This window comes from Melospiza melodia, chromosome 3, assembly GCF_035770615.1.
Source record: "Melospiza melodia melodia isolate bMelMel2 chromosome 3, bMelMel2.pri, whole genome shotgun sequence".
Classification (NCBI taxonomy): Eukaryota; Metazoa; Chordata; class Aves; order Passeriformes; family Passerellidae; genus Melospiza; species Melospiza melodia.
The window spans coordinates 116698936-116721419 of NC_086196.1; the positions used below are offsets into that span (position 1 = coordinate 116698936).

The 22484-nt window shown below is 46.9% G+C and overlaps 2 protein-coding genes across 3 annotated transcripts in view; one reads left to right on the forward strand and one right to left on the reverse strand.

Moving 5' to 3' along the window:
- PAK5 (p21 (RAC1) activated kinase 5) overlaps positions 1 to 22484 on the reverse strand; it is a 299053-nt gene that overhangs the window by 127826 nt on the left and 148743 nt on the right. The gene's annotated exons all lie outside the window — the stretch shown is intronic.
- Positions 5454 to 21712, forward strand: LOC134416326 (D-beta-hydroxybutyrate dehydrogenase, mitochondrial-like). The gene is made up of 4 exons (XM_063152836.1): positions 5454 to 5793; positions 11725 to 11877; positions 14584 to 14714; positions 17188 to 21712. The coding sequence occupies exons 1-4, from the start codon at positions 5454 to 5456 to the stop codon at positions 17533 to 17535; spliced, it is 972 nt and encodes a 323-aa protein (XP_063008906.1). The 3' UTR covers positions 17536 to 21712.

Consider the following 22484-nt stretch of genomic DNA (forward strand, 5'->3'; position numbering starts at 1 on the left):
TCGGAGCTCTCTCGCTGCTCATCAGCCCCAGGTGGTTTTGGCCACCAGGCTGCCGGGTGTCTTTCAGTGCATGCCCCTGCAGACCGTGTTTGCAGGGATGAACTCTGCGGCTATTCCCCCGGACCATGAGCCTGGCTGCTGTCTCCGGGGTGTCTCGGTGCTGGGTACCCATGGGTGCTGGGGTGCGGGGGAGGCTGGCACATGCCCGAGCCCCACACCTGGTGCAGAGGGCGCTGCTGCCCCCGGGGCGCAGGGCAGGGCAGGGGGAAAGGGCTCCGGACCATTCCCCGCAGGGCAGGGCAGGGGAAAGTGTTCCGGACCAGGCTCTGCTCCCGCAGTTTCCCCGCACAGGCTGCCACCTCGTGGGCAGCCACTGGCACAGCATTTTCCCTGGAAATACCAACTCCCAAGCGCAAAGAGCTCGTTTCTGTCAATATTCTGCACCGATGATCCAAGGAAACCGCAACCCTTCGGGTCCCTGGCTTGGGAAAATGGTACAAGTGCAGAGATGATAAAGTTGTTCAGCCTCTAACGTGGTTAGTGGGAATGATTTTCCATGAAAATAAGAGCTCTGACAGGCAAATCTGCAGGTGCCACGGTGGGATGTTAGTGGGAACCAGCAAGATTGGCACACTTTGTACTCAGAAGCTGCACCCCTGCTGGCTATGTCACTCGTAGGAGCTCCTTGTATGAGTCAGATTTCACATTTCTATCTCTTGCACAGTGAGAATCTGCAGTCAAATCAATGTAAATATGTCCTCTGCTTCTTCAGGCACTTCCTTTACAGCTTTAATCTAAATTACCAAAAGCTAAATCTGGGCAGATCTGGAGTGGGATATTTAAGGCCTGTGTAGACTTCTTTCAAAATCTGCTAATTCTAATGCTGGATCAGTTTATCACCATTGAACTGATTTTGTATCTACTCTGACACTTTTGGAATTTCCCAACAATCTGACAGTGCAAGGACTTTTCATCTTCAGATAGATCCTAATTTTATAATGTTGTGCCCGTTTTTCAGTAATCCTCAGGTTCAAAACCATTTACCCGATGAATCTGTATCTGCACTGTGTGCCTAAGGTGACAATATGTGCTGGAGGAGACCATTTGGATTTCAGCACTTTCCAAATCTGGTCACCAGGAAGGAGACTTGATCTGCCCTCATCCTTATCCTCCACCTCCAAAGGAAGTTCTCAGGTTGCTGTGCCGAGGTAATCCTTCCATGACAGGAGTGAGTATTAGTCTCTGTGGAGAAGCAGCCAAGCATTTTTACTCCCTTGGGATCATTTTGCAGCAGCCTTTGGAAGTCGGAATCATCCCACATTTGTCTTTCAAGTCAGAAATGACATACGACAGTGTTTAATTTCCTGTTTGTTTTGGATTGTGTTATTTGGAAAGTAGAGGGTGTCTTTTCACTTTCCATGCTGCCCCTGCAGAAGGACACTCCAGCTGTACCATCTGTCCCTGGGCCAGGGGTGTTCCAGTGGAAAAAGGATCAGTCACTTCAGGTTACAGAAGATGGTGAATTTTCCTAGAATTTTCTTTCCATCTCTCTCTCTTTTGCTTTGTTGCTACTCCAGTACTGCCAAAAAAGACTTAATCCTAGGGACTTACTAAAATAACTTCTGACAAATGGGCAACTTAATCTCTGGAATAGTCTGGACACCGTATGCAGTGACAAGTATTTGAAAATGTTTCATGGATAGAGATATTCCTGCCTTGCTTTTTAAATAGAAGCAGTCTCCCTTTTTTTGACACACTGAGCAATACACATGGCATCCTAAATCTGTTTTGTCAACTGAGTCCAGGCTTCTTAAAAATATGCAGCAAGATTTTAATAGAGCTCATTCCATCATACACAATCAGATATCCTGCTGAGTCCTCAAAGGCTGGATATTCCCCATGCACAGCCCACACGCAACTGCTCCTGTCTAATTGCAAGCAATGACAGCCTCCCATGGGCTCCTTTCCTCTGACACCACGGCACAGCCTTCTCTGTGCAGCTCACCAGCTCTAAAAACTGCAAGCCTTTCTGTTCACACTGTCTTTGCCTGTCCAACTGCACCAAAACCCATATTCTGATTTTCTTCCTGGAAAGCAGCTTTTCCCAGTCCTGAAATGCTTGCCTGCAGATGCAAATTCAATGTCAGCCTTTTGGATACTTGCAGCAAGCAGTGTCACTTGTGTGTTAGCATTAGAAGTAGGAGCTTAATTTGCTGAACTTCCAGATGGGCGGGCTAAGATTAATTCTGTGGGGTTTTATGGTCAGATAAGCGTAATTTTCACCAGCAGCCTGCTATGCTATTTACTGTACAATAGCAAGAGGAATGCTACATGGTCTGGGGCCTGAGCTGACAAGACACAATGGATGGCAAAGAGAAGTCACATTTGTTGGGGATTGTGAGTTACAACCAAAATCCTGATCCTGCACCCTGAAAATCATGAAAGCTCCAAAAGCATCAGAATGTTAAAAAGAAGAGTCTGTATTTCTTGTTTGCTGGGCTATTTGGAACTTTTAGGAGGCACTCTGTCACATTCTTAGCATTTTTCTGAAGCTTTGACAAAGTCAAAGTCAAAGTCTGCACTGAAAGGGATTTATGTGAGACCAAGGATGGCTCTGCAGTTACCTCAAAGGACATGAGGGTTTCATCTTTGCTTTAGAATGCAAAAATAATAATGGCTTCCACAGCATGCTGGAGAGTTGGGCCTGCAAGAAAGACATCAAAGACCTTAGTGCTCCCACCCACTGCTGAGAGTGGGCACCCCTGAGCACGGCAGATGGCAAATGCTGAGACAGCTCCAGTGTGCACTGAGGCTGCCAGCAGGGGCACAGGGCTGAGGCAACAGCAACAAGAGAATGGGCAAAATAAGCACAGGTCCATCCCAGCTCTCCTTTATCCTGGTCTTTTACAGAAACTTGACAGTCCTTTAGAAAAGCAGTTTGTGTTTTTAGGGTAGGGACAACATGGCAACCCATTAACAAAAAAAGATATTATGATGCCTTCCCAGAGCAACTTGTTATTTCACACTGTAAAATTTAGAGCGACACAGAATAAAGCTTTAAGGTTTGAAGCAAAAGCTTCAGAGGCTGCTGTTGCCAGGAATGCTCTTAGGAAGAGTTGAAGGTCCCTGAGCATATTCTGGGAGCAGAACTGTCCGGATCCCCATCAGTACCAGTCTCTAAGTGTCTTCCATTTCCTCATCTACTTCCTCAGAATCCAAGCCTTTACTTAGACTTGTTACAGGTAAACCACAACTAACTGGAATTGCATAAGAGGTAGAACAGATTGACATAAAAACTTCATTTTTAAAATTAAGTCCTAAAGATGGGAAAGATGTCAGAAACTAGACAAAGCAGAGACATAAATTCAAAGTAGACACTACCATGTGAGCATGTGTATGTGTGTGTACACATATGTGTAAATATTTGAGTTAGAACAGAATACTATAAACCAGAGGAAAATCATTCCAAGAAATAAATAAATTTTACTGCAAATGTGCTGCACTGGAGACCTAAGTGGCCTCATTTCCTGGACCAGGTAGTCATGAAGTTGTTTTTAAGAGTGAAGGACACAGCTATAATCCATAACTTTCAGCCTAAATGATTGCATTGCTCTGACAACATACTGCTTCTGTGCTCAGCTGGAAGTGTGTCACATTTGTGCACCACCTTTTTAACACCTTTTTCTTTTTTGTTTTTTGAGCAGAGACAGCATAAAATTCAGAGGTTGGTTGGGTCACCTCTTAGTCTTCAAAAGGATGGCTTTGTCACTGCCTGTGATCCTTATGTTATTAACAGGACACAAAAACTGAGAGGAGAGGCTGGCAGACATGGATGAGAGGTGGGTAGAAGGTATGGAGGAGGAGAGTTTGGAAATCACTCCCTGTCTTTTTATGCCAGAGGGAACCAGGCAGGGAAGCTGGCTGGAGGACAGGCTGGTACCAGCTCTCATGATTTTGAGGGTTGCATAATTATTTTGTTAACATAAAGACAAGACTTTGTGACTCATGTAGTCCCAGAAGACTGAGTGATCTTTTGAAGGCTAAAAAGGGGCAGCATCTCCCAGTGTGATGGAACACGATCAAATAAATCCTACTGAGGACAAGTATCTGGGTATCTTCTTTGGGGTTTACCATTCCATGTCCTACTTTGTCTCCCAGCAGCAAAGCTTTCCCAAGCCACTTGAGGCTTTGAGTCCTATTATGCAATGCCTATGGAGAGCTCAGCAGTGCAGAAGAGAGTACTGAACAATTTAAAGTTCAAACAAACCTAGGCAGAGGTGCAGCCAATGAGAGTAAAAACACAGGAATGCCTTGGGCCCCGAAAAAGCAGATGAAACAATAATTATTCCCTTTGTCCTTCGGATGTCATTAAAAACTCTGTGTCAGCGCGAAGGTGTCCCCGAGCAAACACAAAATCCAGCTGATTGTAGGGACCACGCAATTGCTGAACACTCCTGGACAGCAGGGCAACACCAGTTCTGAAACCCATCTGCCACAACCAGATACAGGTTGTTCCCTAAGTATAAACAGGGCTGAATAGAGAGCCACAGGGATGTAGTTTAAGCAAATATTTGGAACCTTCTCTGTGTGTGTTAAGACCTGCTGTTTTGTCTGCTGCTGTGTAAATATCAATGACTGCCCCCTTTGTACTTTTCACAAGCCAACTTTAAGTCACAATTAATAAAGGCATCTGGTTCTTTCAGCCATTTCATTTTACTCAGAGGAGGCAGATACGACACAGTTTTGCTTTCAATAGGTACCTGGAGACTTGCTCAGATAAAAGAAAGGGCAGAGAAAACACTGCCTAATCACATTTCTCCTGTAATCATAGCTCTCGGGGATCTATTTTTCAGCAATGTATAACTGTCACTTTAGCCTACAAGAAACAGACATTTTCCTTCACCATGGGCTAATGTAGGCACCCTTGAGATAACAACAGTCATAGACCTGAGTCATAAAAACCCCACATCAATTTAATGGTGCCATGTAATATGTAACGTAAGATACAGCAACTATAACATAATAATACGGCTGATTTAGAAATCCCCACCTGGCCGATCTAGAAACACTCATGGCCGCTCTCATTTGTGCCCTGCGGCCAGTCTGCAGCGGCGGGACGGTGCAAACTCAGCTGAGCAGGGAAGCTGAACTGTCCATGCCGCCGGATCTCGGCATAGCCCAGCTCCCTTTCGCCGGCGCAGCTCCCTGGCTGCGCTCTCTGTCGGGATCTAGACCCGGGGGAGGCCCCGGTGGGCAGAGAGCCCTGCCGAGCCCGGGTTTCCGCAGCACGGAGCCCGGAGGGGCCGGGCGGGCGGGGCGCGGTGCGGGGCTGGCCGTGCGCCACGGGCGGGCGGGGCGCGGTGCGGGCAGCGGGGAGGGGATGCGGGCGGGGAGGCGCTGCCGCCCGCGGCTTTGCCGTCCTCCCTGGCTGCCGGACGCGGGGCGGTGGCGGCATGTGGGCAGCGGCCCCTCTCCTGCTCCTGCTCCTGCTGCCGCTGCCGCTGGCGCTGGCGCGGCTGTGGCGGCGCGGGGCGGCGCGGCTGGAGCCGGCCGGGCGGGCCGTGCTCATCACGGGCTGTGACAGCGGCTTCGGGCACCTGCTGGCGCTGCGCCTGCACCGCCTGGGCTTCACCGTGTTCGCGGGCTGCCTGTGCCCCGGCGGGGACGGCGCGCGGCGGCTGCAGCGGGAGGCGGGCGGCGCGGGCCGGCTGCGCGTCCTGCGGCTCGATGTGACCCGCGCCCGCGACGTGCGCGCCGCCAAGGAGCTGGTGCTCAGCCACCTGCCCGAGCGAGGTGAGCCCGGGCCGCGGGCGGGGAGCGGCGCCTCGGTTCGCCCGGGGCTGCGGGCGGGGAGCTGCCCGAGAGGGCCGGCTGGGCCGCACAGCCCAGCGAGGGTAGCGAGCACCGCCACTCATGGGCCGGGGGCGCCCACCGCTATTGGTGAGGACGGCGGGATTTTATCAAAAACCCTTTGGTGCGTTCACGGAGCGGGGCCTGTCCGAAGGTGCCGGCACTGTAGAGCGGGTGCGCTGCGCGGGGAGCTTCACCTTTCCAGCGGGACAGGAACTCCCCGAGTGGGGCGTGCCGGATCCCCTCTGCGGGTACCCGAAAGCACAGACTGCAGAGAGAGCGCACAACAGCTGTGCAGGCATCCGAGCGATGGGACTGATGCGTTTCTGAGCATGACTTGTCAAAGAGGAAATAGATACAAGAAATGCAGCGAGGGCAGCTGCCGTGCCATGCTAAAGCAGCTGCTTCTTGGAACCACTTGGGGTTTGTCAAGCTAGTCCCTGGAGAGGTTACTGCAAGGGAAACGTGTCAATTATACAGCCTACAGGGAGTGTGCACCCAGGGGAATGGATAGACTTAGCTCCAGAATAATTTCAGACAACCTAAATCCCTCCAGCACATGTGACACAGCGCAGGTGATGGGGCCACAGTTACCTCCTTTCCCAGTGGGACTGCAGGGTGGGAATTAGCCAGTGTAATTCTGGGATACACTGGGTGCAGAGCAGATTTCCTCAGAGTCAGAAGTGAGGTTCCCTCCAAATCACAAACACTTCCTGCTCATACAGGGAATAAAAGTGGAGAATGGGGCACACAGAGAGATAAGGAAATGCAAGGCCTCTGCTTGCCTGGCTCATTAGCTCATTGGGAAGGGGATGGAATGAGACATGAAAGAAGAAAGAGCCTAGACATTGCTCATTAAGCACATGTATTGATAGTTGATCTTGACCTTATCTTATTAAGAGGCAGAGCCTGCCCCTCTCAGGCCTTTTCTTAACCTGCAGATAAACACAAATGTTTCCCAAAAGCCCTTAAAGGCTCCCTGGGCACCAGGTCACTTGGAACTCTGGGTTTCACGTAATTTATCCTGCAATTCCGACAGCTCATACAGTCCTGCAGTGGTTGTGCTGGGGCTGCCATATAGACCCTGGAGTGCAGGCTCAGTGCTCACACACTGTGCAGGTGCCCCCAGAGCAGCTCCAGGCCCGTGCAGACTCTCAGCAGGGCTGGTGAGGGATGCACCAGGCTCACAGCATGGGCACAGCGCTGTTCCTGGGCTGGCACTCGGGCCCTCACACCAGCCACAAAGGGCTGGGCAAGCACCCACATTTTATGAAACCTTTTTCATGGCTGGGCAGCTCTGCTGCTGCAGGATTTTGAGGGTATTCTGCAAAGGCAGCAAAGAATAAATAATTTCATAGATTCTTTATGATTACAGTATCATCCTTTCCACGGACTGTGCATCTCAAACAAGTAGAGCTTTTTGGCAGATATGCTTTCTTTTAAATCACCTTAATCTGCCTTTTTCCTGGGCCCAGGATAAGTAGACTTACAAAAGACTAAAAGTGACTTTCTACTATAAGTAGACTATTCATTATGAAATGTACACAAAAATGTGTAGAATATCAGAAGAAAATCAGAGTATGAGGAATAAAATACAGTTCTCCCTACACCTCCTATATGCTGTAACCATAACTAGCCCAAGCTCCTCATTACCTTCTCTGCCTCTGTTATACAAAAGTACAAATCCAAAGCCAATGAGAAATAGACCAGGACTTCACAGCATGGTGATTTGCAATTCTATTAGGCTCTACATCAAGCCTCAGAATTTTTCTGATTTTCTTCTGTTTCAAATCAGAATGTGTCTTCCTTTTATTGCCTGCTAAGTGTGGGTAACATTAGCTAGCTGGAACAGAGGGATATTAGTTTTAGTCCCACTTCCTACTCAGAGGTTATTAAGTACTCTCTTACACATAATTATGATTTTGTATTCATGGAATTCACACATGGTACAATATTTTAGCCCAGACTTCCTATAGAAATAGATTATCCTTACAGTGAAGAGAATTTCAGCATAATATTCCAAGCAAAGGATGGTGACTCATGAATGGATGTAAATATAACTCAGGAATCTCATCTGGCCTGCTAGCACCCTGCACTGCTTAGTTTCCTTTAGTATTGGTCTGAATCTATCAGGAGAGAGCCTGTCATTTTCATTTGGGCTCAGGCTTACAGGAGAAACTCCAAAGATCAGTGATCCCAAGAACACCTGTTGGAATTGATGGAGTGTGGTAGAATTCAGGTATTATCTGAGAGTTGGCACCAACACAGAAACAACCTGATTTTCAAAACGTTTTGCAAACCTGCAGCTGCACTAACTTAAATAGGAAGAGGATTTTAAGAGTTTCTGGGAAAAAAATCAGGGGCCTAAATAAGGATTTCGGATATGTCCCTTTTGGTCACCATGTTGTGAAGCAGAAATTACTGGAGAGCTTATGTGAGAGCTACTGTTCTCCAGAAAGCTTCACTAAAGTTCAGTTTCCTAATGTGATTCTTAGCTCTATGGCTGTATGTTTTAATCTTTGTTGTCAGGATCCACGTTCCCAACACAGAGATCAGTGAAAATCTCTGTGACATCCAGTCCTGCTTTCCAGTTTATTTTTTCCCTGCCTGCTGTATGTAGCACAGTCTAACACCTCTCTTCATGAGCTGTGTTTGGACTGAGCTCTGTTTTGACAGTCTGACACACCAAACATCACCTGCTTTTTCCAAATGTGGCTCTGCAGGGACACTGAGGAAATGCAGCATCGCTCTCCTTCAGCTGTTTAGTTCTTGTGCCTTGTCCTTCAGGATTTCCATCTCGATTTTTAGGCTACCTGAGCTGCATTTGGCTAAGCAGATTTACAATATGTTTTGAATGCACACTTATAGCATTAATTTTTACCACAAACATTTCAGGAAAGAAAGACCAAAGCACATTCAAGTACTCTGAATACAGAGCTGGGCAGGTTGTTTCTCAGAAAGCAGGAAATATTCTTAGAAAATAGCATGAGGGAATAATGAACTGTTTGCTACTGGGGTAGAATTTTGTAAATTGATTCAACTATACAAAGTGGCAGGAAACATTCTGGAAAATATCAGAGCATTTCCCATTTGGGAATGCCAAAATATTCTAAGAAGCAATATGTTTTGCTTGAGGGCAAGTTATGTTTTGAGCTGACCAGGTCAAAAGTGTCTTTTTGTGTTTAAGTTAAAAGTTAAACACAAGTCTGTTTTAGTTTAAGTCAGGCCAGTTTTTCTCCTCATGGCTTTTGATTTGGCCACTACACAGAAGGAAGGAGCCATTATTTTGTGAGCTCCCAGAAATACACAGGCTGGCCTCTCCAGCAGCCACCCAGAGGCTTTGAAGCACACGAGGCAAATAGCTGGAGAGAAAACTTAAACCTTGCAAGCTAAATTCTGAATTTCACAGTTTAGAGAAAGTGGAAGAAAATCAATTACAAAGATTAATGGCTGTATTTCTGAAGGCCTGATGAAATCAGGGGTATGTGGAACAAGTGTCCTTGCTGTGCTGCACAGGGTGCAGTGGCAGAAGCAAAATTACTTTAATTAGAAAGGGTAAAGCTGAAAATATCAGGAAGCAGCTTTTGCAGTGATGTTGGGCTTTAGTTTGGGTTGTGCTGGAGTTAGGTTATATAAAAATGACCCTGAGTACAGAAACCTCCAGCTTTGAGCAGAAACAGATGGGGTGTGCAGTCACTCAGCCCATCTGCAGAGCAGATCATGTGCAAGTACAAAAATATAATTGATAATTAGCTTCTGCAGAGGGCTCTCTAAGCCATTGATCTGGAAGCATTTTATGGGGAGGTAAGTCCCATGGGGCTGGGTTCCATTTTAAGACGGAGAAATAAAGCCAGAGAACGATGGAAAGACACAGAAAAGGAGGCAGTGGCAGGAGGAAGAAGGAGGCCTAGGATGCCCAATTCCATGGCCAGTTTTCAAGCTCATTTCCTCTCCTCTGTCTGCTAACACTTGAGGCCATGGAAAAGAAGTGAGTCCAGAGGAAGCTGCTGCATTACTGGGGCACCAGTCTGTCTGTAACTAAAGTTGTAAGAGGGGTCCAGGATCGCTGGCTGACAGGCTACTGAATAGTGATTGATGCTCCTTAGAGGATAGAGTTATCCAAGTTCTGGGTGCTAAATTCCTAATTTTGAGTGTTTTGCCCTGCAAATTAGACATTCACTAAAAGAAATCAGTTTCTTTCTCTGTTTAAAGACCAATTTCATTAGGTAATACAAGTAGTATATATATATGTTAGAAAAGTTTACAGAGGTCTGCTTTACAAACTAATTTAAAAATTTTTCTGTTTTATCTCTAACTACTGTTCTGAATGAAATCTGATACTGGCGCTTCTTGGTGGGGCTCTGGAAGGACCCATGAGAAATGGGTATTTCAAGATACCGTGAAATTATTGCAGTAGTTTTGTCAGAGGAGATCAGAAAGAAAAGGATTCAGCCCAAAGGTTTCTGCAGTGCCTTGACTAAAGTGATCATACTTCCCCTGAGAATAACTCTGCTGCCACAGGTACAGGAGGCTGCAGCTGGGTCAGCATCACCCCTGCCCCAAAGTCATGTGTCCAGAGGAAGAGAGGCACTAAACCCTGCTCTGCCTCCCCAGAAACCCAGGCTTGGACGTCCTGTGGGAGGCATGACATAACAATTATTTGCCCTGGACACATTCATTCCTTAAAAGAAATGCATGAGCAAAATTGCCAAGGCTGGCAGAAGTAAGCTGTGACTGCAGCTGTTCCAGTGCCAGTCAGGCTGCCCTGGTCACCCTGGAGATGCTGTCAGTGAGGGCTGAGGACAGGAAGAGAGGTGTTTCCAGAAGCACTGTGTCACTCCTGCTCTGCTGGCCATCCACAGCTGGGGGCTGTGCAGGCAGGCACCAGCCAGCACGGCTCCAGCAGCACTGGGGCAGGGAGTGAGCTGCTCCTGCCAGTGCTCCCTGCCGCAGCACTGCATTCCTCAGCTGAGCACTGGGGGTGCTCCCTGCTGCAGCACTGCATTCTGTGCTGAGCCTGTCAGTGCTGGGAGCGCTCCCTGCTGCAGCACTGCATTCCATGTCAGCACTGTCAGCACTGTCAGTGCTGCTGTGCCTTTGGGCTGAAGGGCTCCAGCTCCCTGTCACCGAGCTCGAGCACAACAAGCCTCACTGCCAGTACCTTTCTGCTTGTGAGCACTGACATCTCTCTCCTTAGCACCAAAACCTGTCATTACATGGGCAAAAATGTCGTTCAAAACTACAAAATTTTAAATATACTGACCCTGCCACTGACCCTGCCTGATTGCTTTACCCAGTGTTGCAGCCATGTACCTGATTGTGGCTGATTTCAGAAGAAATGAGAGCTCAAATCTTGGAAGAAGATGCAAGACTTGGGCTCTTAAATTAGTCAGGCACTTTGAAAATAGTACCCCTTTGCCTTTAGACTGCTTAATATAATTTTCACAAAGCTGCTCATAGCACACAGTGGGATTAAAGTAATTAAAATATCATGGTACACCACATTGGCAGTAAGATGTAGTCTCCCAGATCATGTTAATCATAAATATCTTAAGACAACTGTAGAGGGAGTAATTATTGAATATCACTGAGACTTATAGGAAAGGTGTCCTTGACCATGGGATGGGGGTAGAACTGGATGGTCTTTAAGGGCTTTTCCAACCCAAACTATTCTGTGATTCCATTTAGCTCAGATTGTGGGCACAGTGGCATTCCTTCACTAAACAAACCATGCCTACCCTTTGAAGTGGAAAAGACAAAGATGTTACACAACCATACAGTTCCTCTCAAGGCTCTGAATCAGTGGTGATGCTTTGTTATCTAACAGGCTGCTTTGCAGTTAAAGGTGTTTGCTGAGTCATTTCTCTTCCACAGGTTTCTGGGGCCTTGTCAACAATGCAGGAATATCAACATTTGGTGAGACAGGCTGGCTGCCTATGGAGACATATGAAAAATTTGCAGATGTGAATCTCCTTGGGAGCATCAGAACAACCCTGGCATTTCTTCCCCTTCTAAGGAAATACAAGGGTAATGCTAATCCACTGTTATTTAGAGTTGTAGAATAATTAGCTTACTATAATCAGGGTAATGTAACATCTATAAAAGAGGCTTTAATTGTCTTTCATTGAACTGAAATGACAGTCTCCTTCTGTGTGGCCTGAAAGAGCAACTTGATCCTGAAAAGAGGCTGAAGCCATAAGGGGAAAAAAGATCCTTAAAGATTTTGTCTTTGCAGTACACAGGAAAAAAAGTATTTATATTTAAGGATTTCTCTCAGTGTTTGACTCAAAAAAGAGGAAGAATGTTTACCATAGATCATTAAGCCCAGGCAAGGCTTTTTAAACACTGGCCATCAGAAAACACAAAGTTACATAAGCTGCCTAATTTTATTATTTAGGCTTTACAATTTTATTGTTTGGCAATTAGGAGAGCAGGAATGACCCTACAGAGGTGAACTAGAGACATCAGCTTCCAGTTCCAGCTCTGTGGGGCCTTTGTGACCTTGGACAGGAAACTTCAAGTATGTAGAGGTGCATGGGTATCCAGTGGGATAAATGTATTTGCATGAACCTCCCTACATGTGGGCTTTATCCTTCTTTCGGAGAAGGAAGTGTTTAATAGCCCTCCGCAGCATGGCAGCATGCCTTGGGTGCTTTGCATTTGTCCCCTCCCTGTCTCCATCTGTGTTTGGGGAGGAAGATCCCCTCTTCCTTGTCTGTTCTGACTCGTTAGGGTGAGGATTTGTGCTCTGAGTGCAGCACCAAGCACGGGAAGGGGCAGGTTTCACCTGGAAACTCCAGGTGTCACTGCTACACAAACTGCTGGTGAGATGAAAACATCCCTTTTTTGGGCTACTCTGCTTCTTTCTGCTTGGCTGCCTTTGGTAGATGATGTTCTGACAGAAGAAGAAAGAAACCTTTAAATACTGCAGGCTGGATGTGTTTTTGTAGCAGAATGTGCTATTGTGTGTACCCAGTGAGTGTGTTATGTGGCCCATTACACAGGGAGACATCTCTTTTCCCTGTCATGTCCTACTTACTGCTGGAACTCTGTGATGCTGATCCACCAGAGGCATTCTCTGAGCCCATGAACTGCACAGGTTACTTTGAAGCAAAGGGGACCAACAGTGTGTGTGCAATATTAAGCACATGCATAAACCTTCAGAAGGTTTGGGTCTGGATGGCTGCACACACACCTTGGCTCAAAGGAACATTCTGTATCTGCCAGGGCTGTCAGTGTTTCCATGGTTAACTCCTGCACTCCATTCTCAAGTACCATCTATGGAGGAGAAGAGGCCTAGGCACTCTAGGAAGAATCCTGGATTTGCTATTGCCTTCCTTGCAGGAACAGCCAGGACAGCTAAAGCTTATGTGTTTGGGGGCAGCAAGTGACCTCTCCACATGAAAAGCTTGACCTACAGACATTGGAGCATAATCCTGGGGAACCTGAGTTTCAGTTCCCTTAGGCACTTCAAAGAGAAGTTAAACAAAGTGTCCCACATCCTGGGTGTGAACCCCATCCACTCAGCTACTGGACAAAGGAGGCAGAGGTCATCCCACCCTTGCTTACTGCCATGGATGTGCACCTATTCCAAGAAACACTTCAAAATTACTCATACAAGTACTCATACTTGTAAAGGGAGGTCGTGCCCTCCAGCCTAGGACTTAAACATTCTACCCTGAGAGGAGCAACATTTCCCCATATCTTTTCCAGCTGGCCAGGCCAGCTGATAGAGCATCTTGATCAGCAAGCTGGTGGTTAGTTTCCTCTTACTGTAGATAAGATTTATTTGGGATGCTGTACAGGAAGGCAGGGGAATCTAATTCAGAATGACAGATTTCACTGCATTGCCGTGACACCCTTTGATATCCCCCAAGCCTGTTCCATTTGGTGAGATCTGGGGCCCAGCTGTGATCTGCATCTGTGGCAGCAGCAGGGGTGCAGCTGTGTTCTCTGCACTGTCAGTGACAACACCACCTTTCTCACCCCTGGTATTGGTATATCCACACTCAGACATTCCTTACCCCACGTAGGACTGTGTGACAGAAGTTCACAAGGAAACAATGGAAATGAACCACAGTCCAGTGCCTCATGTGAGGAATCTCTGCTATTTATGGCATGCCTGCACTCAGCAGGAGTTAGAAAGGAGGGAAAGCAGCACAGATCAGGGAAATCATTGTGAGGTATTATAAACCTGCACATATTTGGCAAATCACATTTCCTTGGTAAAGCTTATCACTGTACACTGGAATGTATATGCACAGTAACAGAACCTGGCCTCAGTGCAGAGACATTATTAGCACAGAAAAAAATGATATTAGTAACCATATAATGCACCTCAGGGAAAATCACCTCCCCTCTCCTCTGCAGTCCTTTTCTTTCTAGCACAGTCTCATTACTATTTTTCAGTCTTTAGGGCGCTGCTTTGTTTCCATCTTTTCCATCCCCTCTCAGGCTCAGAAGGAATAAGCAGCACACTGGGAATGTGTTACACTTGTCTAGTCCAACATCTGTCACTAGGTGGAAGATTTTTGTGAGAAGTTTTCTGCTCAGCAGAGCTGAGTGCCCATCTGTGCTGGGACTGCACATTGATACTGCCCAGTTGTGGCACAGTGTGCAGGAAAACAGTCTCCTGCTAAACACCACATTGTCAGCAGCTCAAGACTGAGGCAAATCAATTCCATGCTAAAGACTGAGAGTGAAGTTTTGTTATTTGCACTGTTTTCTCTCCAGGACGTATTGTTTTCATGTCCAGCATCATTGCCTATTTTACTCTGGGAAATGGCATTTATTCTATGACCAAGGCAGCTATTGAAAAATTTTGTGATGCTTTAAGACTGGAAATGAAGAAGTTTGGTGTCCAGGTAAGTGATGTAACAAGAACCTGGAAACCAGGTAAGTGATGTAATGAGTTATGTGAAACAAAGTAAAAAAGATAAAAGCTCAGAACTGCATTCATGGGTGCAGCTTCCTTTTGGAAAGAGGTGGTTTCTCTGTGGCTAATCAGTCAGCTGGAAATCACTGGGAACAGCAGTCCTGGGGGATGTTTTTGGTTCTGAGAAGCTGCTGGGTAACAGTCTGTGTGTCAGCACTGAAACTTCCACATCTCTGCAGTGGGGAAGGTTCCTGACACGGGCCTGCCCGAGCTCCCACAGCAGTGAGGAGCCCAGATGTTCCCTGGGCGACTGCAAAGAGCCAGACACCGAGTGCTGTGCAGCCAGAACTCGTCACTTGCCTGAGGGGTTCTTTCTCTCCCCTTACAACACCAACTCCTTGCTTCTTGAGAGAACAGCTACGCTGCAAGAGGCAGCATTGTGCAGAGCAGTTATGTTTTATTCTCTTAACCTAAGAGGCTCTAAGAGTGCTCTTAGTACCCTAAGCAACTCTAATAGTCAAACCTGAAGCTTAGATCCCTAAGTAGCTTCACTGGGCTTTTTCCTTGGAGTCACTCTACTGCTGAAACACTTTTCTCAAACACTCAAAGTCTTCCCTGCCAGGTCTGCATTGGGGTACTGTTTATGTACACAGACTTACAGCATTGTTCATAAGCTTTGTGTTGGAAAACATTACAGCTATGCATCTATTAGCTACCCCTGTCAGATAAATATGAGGGCTGTAAAATACAAGTGACTTTACACATCCTAATACCACACAGCATGATGAGGATTTCTGCTGATTAGCTGAGGATAATCTCAAATGCATGGAAGGGCTTAGTTTAACAGGTTAGCTACTCTGGTTGTTTTGGGACTTTTCCTGTTCCACCTCTGCAGTAGTCCCAGCACATAAGTGAGTGAGCCGGGCTGACAAGCATTTCTGGAGTATCTTTGAGAGGTGTTTTTCTGTTTCTCACTGAATGGAAGATGCTGGCTGGCACTTGCCTGAGAACCTGCCCTGTGCAGAGCCTACAAAACACACAGTCCCTTTTTGCTGTGCTCTGTTGTCCTGTCTGTCCTTTCAGGAGAAAGCTGCACAGAGGTGCAAGGAGCAGATGGAGCTGTGGCTCTGTCCCACTGAACTCTGCCCAGGCAAGCTGACAGCCTACAGGAAACAAAGTGGGTGCCTGCCAGTAGAAAGGCCACAGAAAGTGTGGAAAGGGCAAAAACCAAGCCATCTCTCCTTCCCTCCAAGCCAACTCCAAAAAAGGAAGCTTCCAAACCCCCTTTGTTAACAATAAATGTGGGAAGTTGACTATTAGCTGATACCAAGCACACTTCTAAACAGCACCAGAAGGGAGGGCTCCCGAGGATGCTGTGTGACAAACGTGCTTGAGGCAGCACCAAGCTGTTCCAGCTGTGCACACCATGCCTCTGCTGGGGTTTGTCTGCATCCCTTCCTCCTCCCTGTGCACAGGACCTGCAGCCCAGTCCTCCGGAGAGCAGGGAATCCATCACATGCAGGCCAGCAGGCAGGGACTGACACAGCTGGGCTGGTGGCTGAGTGCAGACATCAGGGTTTTACATCACCACAGACTTCCCAGAGAATGCCTGTCAGATCCCCAAGTCTCTGACACAGCTCAGCATGGGTTTTCCCCACCTTGTGTTACAGCCTTTAGAAATCAGGTCAGTCAAATGCCACGGAGCTTTTAATGTTGCATATCTACAAATAGTTTGAACAAGGCTGCTGCTAACTGAGAACAGCATGTGTGCTGTGAGTGCTCAGCCCGCTCCAAAACTCCCTGGAATACTCAGAAGGAGCAGAACAGCAGCAATACACAAAGAAAACGTGGAGCAGCAAAGGACTTGTGTGCTTTTCATTTAAATCTATGTGCACAAATCTACAGAAATCTCCTCATGGCTTCAGCGAGAGGCAGAGCAGGACCTTTTGTTCCCCTGTTCTTTGCTGACAAGACCTAGTTTACTTTTTATTACACCTTCTTGGGGAAAACAGCACTTCTTTCCCCAGGACCTGATAATTTTCTTTGATACCTCCTTTTGTCCCAAATTGGGTCAAAAATCATCAATCCAAAGTATTCCACTTTGGAGACATCAAAAAGTCACACTGAAATGCTTGTCTCAGTACTGTCAAAACATTTATACAGTTAAGCATTGTACAGCAATCAAAGATGCTCTGTTGCATTCTGTGAGAGTGTGCTGAGTAGTCAAAACAAGAAATTAACATCAGAGCAAAATGAAGAAGTCAGAATAAAGCACCTCTGCAATCTTAAATATTTTACAGGAATACATTTAATTTCAGTTAAGTTTCCAGGGTTAAAATTTCAACAAAGCAGCATTTTCTGGCTGTCTGTAGAGAGCTTTTGGTCTGTGTTACTGACTATAGTATTTAATTGAATTCACAGTGACTGATTGCACCTTGGTAAGTTTTGCATCTCGCTCTCAGGTCTGTATTATCCAGCCAGGAAATTATGCACGCTCTACAAAAATTCAGCCACTGCTCAGTGCCGAAGAGATCTGGAGTGAGCTGAGCGAAGAGGAAAAGGCTGTTTACAACAAGGAGTACGTTCAAGAGCGGGCAAACTTTTTCAACAGCATCCTCAGTGAGGGAAGCACTAATGGCAATGAGGTGGTCGACGCCATGGTGGATGCTCTAACATCTCCTGCGCCCAAGGCACGGTACATGGTGGCGAAGCTGAAGGAGAAGGCCCTGGTGTTGGTGTGTGCTTTGTTCCCGACTGCTGTGATGGATTCTGTTCTGTCTTATGCTCTGAGCAAGGTAAAGCTTGCATAGCCTGCAGTGGTGCTATTCCCTGACTCAGGTGAGGCAGTTTATCAAATGTGAGAGGCAGAGCTGGACTGAATGCTCCCATGTGTTAGAACGGTGACTCCGATTAACCAGTACAAACTCTGAGGAGTCCCCCTAGTCAGAACTGTCACTGACTGCTACAGAAAAACATACAGGACCCTGTGTAAAATTAAAGCATTTGTTTAAGTAACGTTATCTCTTCCCTGTGGAAAAACCCCATCCACATAAGCCACTTTAGTTATTGCCTGGAAAATTTAATACATCATTTTCTAAAGCAATAGCAGGTTATTGTGTTACAGCCATGATGCAGACAAAATGGACTGCATCCACAGGGCAGCTGTACACCTGAAGTCATTACAGCAGAGAGCAAAAGCCCTTGCTTGTAGAAACCTGAGTAGCCATATATTCAGGGTGATAGTAAGAGGTTAATGGAAAAGTCATAGAAATGAGCATTGGACCTCAAATACTTTGAATTGAGTTAAATGGCTGTAGCAAGTTAGGAAGTCTTGAAGCTCTGAGCAACCTGGTTTAGTGAAAGGTGTTCCTGCCCACAATAGGGGGCTGGAATTTCATGATCTTTAAGATCCCTTCCAACCCAAACCATTCTGTGATTCTATGAACAATAAAGTTGTAATATGAAAACATCCTTTTTCAAGTGTTCTGGATAAATTTTACAAAGCAGACACATCACAGACTTCAGAAAACAAGTTACATATTCCATTTATAAATGAGTATTTAATCCTAAATAATCTCTATCCTTTAATGTCTGGATTAATCAATGTGTTGACCTGAAGTGTAGTGAGAGAGCTAAACACCAAGGAGCCATATCAGTGTGCTTGGAGCTCAAAGAACAGACTCAGGTTTGGCTGCTAGTGCAAGGAATAAGGTCTGAAGACAAGAATACCTGCTAACAGGAGAGGGAAACATTAGTAACATTTTCTGTGAGAGTAATTGATCACAGTGGCTCCATTTACACTCTTCTACTAATTGTCATGGCAAAGATTGCTGGTTTACACATACAGCTCTAAATTTGACTTGGTTATGGTATGGCACAAAATGCAAGACCTCTGGGACCAAAAGAACCCAGAAGAGCTGGGATAAACTGTGGTGGCAGTGATCTATCCAGGGCAGCAGCACTGAGCATTAGCTTCCCCCATGCCAGGTCTCCCTTATCAAATCTAAGCTCTAAGTTGACACAGTTAACTTTCTCATCTGAGGCAGAAATTGCACCCTGTGCCTGGGAAATCTTTCCTAACATATTTAATTAACTGCTGAGAAAGTTTATGCTCTCTCCTTGTTGGTAATTTGGGCAGTGTGAATCAGAAAACAGAGTGACAAACAATTCCAGGCTCTCTCCTGGTACACTCAGCAGTGGAACAGCCACTGCACCTGTCAGAGATTGTGGAACATGTTATTTCTCTTTCCAAATGCTGAACCCATCCCTGGAGCTGGCATTGGCAAGAGGACAAGCCTGGGCTCCCAACTGTTCCCCAGACTGTCAAGAGCAGGATAATAAGATGATTATCATCCCTCTCCTCATTTAACCACAACTGAGCAAGGCCAAGCAAGGGAACAGGAATGAGGCTTATTCCAACTGAACCAATCAATTCCTTGTCTAGAAGTTCCCCCTGCGTGACCTCAGGGATTTCAGCAGCCCTGCACTGCTTTGGAGCACTGCTTTCGTGCCCTCAGCTGTTCTTTGTGCAGATTGCCCTCCCTCCCTCGCAGTAAGCAGCACTGGCCTCCACGAGCAGCTCTGAAGCCCAGAGGTTTCTCCATCAGGCTCAGGGTACAAGTGCTGATCTCTGCCCCGTTACACTGTCTCCCTTCTCTTGGCATTTCTAAAAGCTACTGCACTAAGTTGCTGAGAGCCAGCACCATCAGATCTGCCTCACAGACACTAAATAGCTTCCAACTGGAAGTTATTTGCTGGGTACAGGGTGAAGCATGTGATCAATATTTCAATAGCCTCATGTAACATAAGATGAGAAAGACTCCAGAACATTTATTCCCTCACCTTGAAAACTGAGAACTTGCAGTGCACAGGATTTTAAACAGGATACAGTGACAGGGTGAGAGCCCATGGGACAAATAAGGCAGTTTGTATTTTCATTGCCACCTAACCACCGGCTTGGAAGCTAACTGAAAACCAGCCACAAAATTATCATCTTTATTCCTTCTATAATTTAGCATTATGATCTGCAGATAAAGAACTAATAAAGAGAGTCAGAGTTTGTTATTAACACAACATCCCACTGAAATCATCTGGAATCCTCCCACTGAGTTCTATGTGTTCCAAGCCACAGTGTTAGAAAAGTAAACATGAACATAAGTAGCAGAAATAATTTCAGAATGCCTGGGCTGAGCAGCAAAGAGACCCTCATAGGAAGTGGTGATGGAAGGGGCACAGCATTCCCTCCTCCACAAGTGCCACAGGGTACAGAAGCTGCAGGATCAGTAACTGAAGGTTTTAGTGAACAAACCTCACTAACCAAGCCAGCGCTGTACTCTGAGGACTCCCAGAGCTGTCAGCTCTGCAGTGAACTCCTGCCCTGCCCTGGGCCTCCCCTGACTCTGGGGATCCCAGCTGCCACCCTGGGGAGCACTTGTTGGGAGTGCAGAGCTGCTGGACTGCCCCTCCACCCCTTCTCACTGTGCCACATCCCTGGCTGAGGAGCGCCTCCCTCTTCCTCAGTAACTCTGAAATCACCTTTACCTCAAGTCAAGTTAAAGTCAGGGGCATACAAGAAATTTGTACTTACAACATCCAAAAATTAAACAGTTTTAGGAAAAACTTGGGACAAAGATAAAAGAAAAAACCAAACAAAACCCCCCCCCCCAAACCCCACAACCAAACTTATATTGACATTACTCTCATACCTGAAACACCCCTCTCCCAAAACCCAGTTAACCTGCTGCAGACCCTTTCCTGAGGCTGTTTCTCTATGTAGCATTGATATGAGCTGCATTCAACAGAGAACTTCTTGGCAAAACACATCAGCTTTTGTCACTATTTGTCTTGATAAGCCTTGCTGACAATTTGGGATTTTCTTCCCTTGAAAACAACCACACCAAAAGAGACTCAGCTTTCCTCCCAAGTCTCTTCTCCAAGGACACAGTATCAAGGACCTAACAGTTATTTCATGGATTTTCTCCTTGATGAAAAGGCCTATTCCTAAGAGTGCATATTAATTGGTAGAAAGAGTCAGTGTTGGTTTTGACAAAGCACTTATAGAAAGAGTATAAAGAAGAGTGAAAAAACCTAAACCAGTTTATAAGCTGTACAATGATGTGAGTGACACCAACAGCTTCATACAGCAGCACCAAAACCAGAAACAGAGCAGATTCCAGGAAAATCAGGAGGAGGAGCCATGTGGTACCTGCCAGCACAGTCCTGAGGAGGCTGTGCTGCTGTGAGACACAAAGGCTGTCTCAAGGAGCAGACTACTTCCCTCCCTTGAGAGGGCACCGCTGGAGCAATGCCCCCACCACAGCTCCCAAGAGGACCTTCAGAATTAGCCACATGTGTGTCATTCTCCCAAGCTGGCAGGTCTGAATAAGGAGATTTTGGGTGGAATGCACAACACAGCAGATTTTTTGCAGTAGCATCAGAATCCAGAGAGATGAACAGCAGTGATAATTACTTCCCCAGTACAAAGGCTTAAGTAAAAGCCAGGCAATCCTGAAGCACACCTTGCAGCTGAAGCCAGGCTGTCACCAGCGCAGCTCCCCCTGATGCCATCAGGACTCCAGGGCCATGCAGCCCCTGTGGTGCACAGCCTCCCTCCAGAGGTCAGCTGTGGGACAGCTTTGGCATCCACAGAGGAAACCCAGCACAATGCAGAGACAGCCAGCGGAACAGAGGAGGGCGGAGGATGGTCCCACATGTTCCGGGAGCGACTGAGCAGTGCTCTCAGCCTGGCACCTTCTGCTAGCACCAAACAAAACTTCACAGCCTTTGTATTTTGAATATTTGGAAGCACTCGTTCAGCAGTGAAACATTTTCATGTGCAATTAGATGATTTTGGAGCTGCAAAGTGAGCATGTCAGTAATGGGGACTTTACCTATCACGGGGAAGAATGTATGTTGCAGGAACAATTGAGGTTAATGCTTAAGAGTACATAAAACAAGGGGGAAACAGTAATAAATGTCAGTAATGAATGTTCTTTGGAATAATCTTGATTTGGACATGATTTAGCAGTGATCTCATTGTCAGACACAGTGGGCCAAACCTCTGTGCCGTGGGCTCCACAGATTGCATTCGTGCAGGGCACCATGAAGGCAGTGGAGCTCCCCGCTGGCTGTGAGGGATGTCCCCGCGGGAAGGGAGGGAGGGGAGCTGCTTTCAGCACCCAGGACAGAGCAGCCCCAAGGCCGCCCTCACTCGCGGCACACCGCGGCTGTGGCAGCGCTGCCCTCCCGTGAGCGCCCGGCAGCGGCACACCTGGGGCCCTGCCAGGGCACGGGGACACGGTGCCCACCTTCGGGCTGTGCTGTGCCTCCCACCTTTGCCTCTGGGAGCTCCAGGGCACGCTCAAAGCTCGGGGCACCTCACACCTTTCCTCCTCAGGGCAGCCAATTACCACTTCCTAACTGCGGTCAGTTTCTACCAGCACCATCCCACTGGCACTCCTGCAGTAGCTCGCCACTCCTCCAAAACTGAGCTCTCAGCCAAAAAGAGCCCAGCAGCTTGAGGCTTCAGACCTTGGAACAGTTTTCTCTGGTGAGCTTTATTTATCTCTATAGGCAGGGAATACTCTGAATTTCTCTAAGAGAATTTTAATCCTATTTATTTTGGAGACGTTGCAGTACCCTAACTCAAGCGCAACACCTCTGCTCTTGAAACCACGTTGCTTTGAACCATCCAGTATGATGCTGAGCTGCTTCTTGCATCCCGAATCCTCATTATCACTCTCAAAAGCTCATGGAAAGT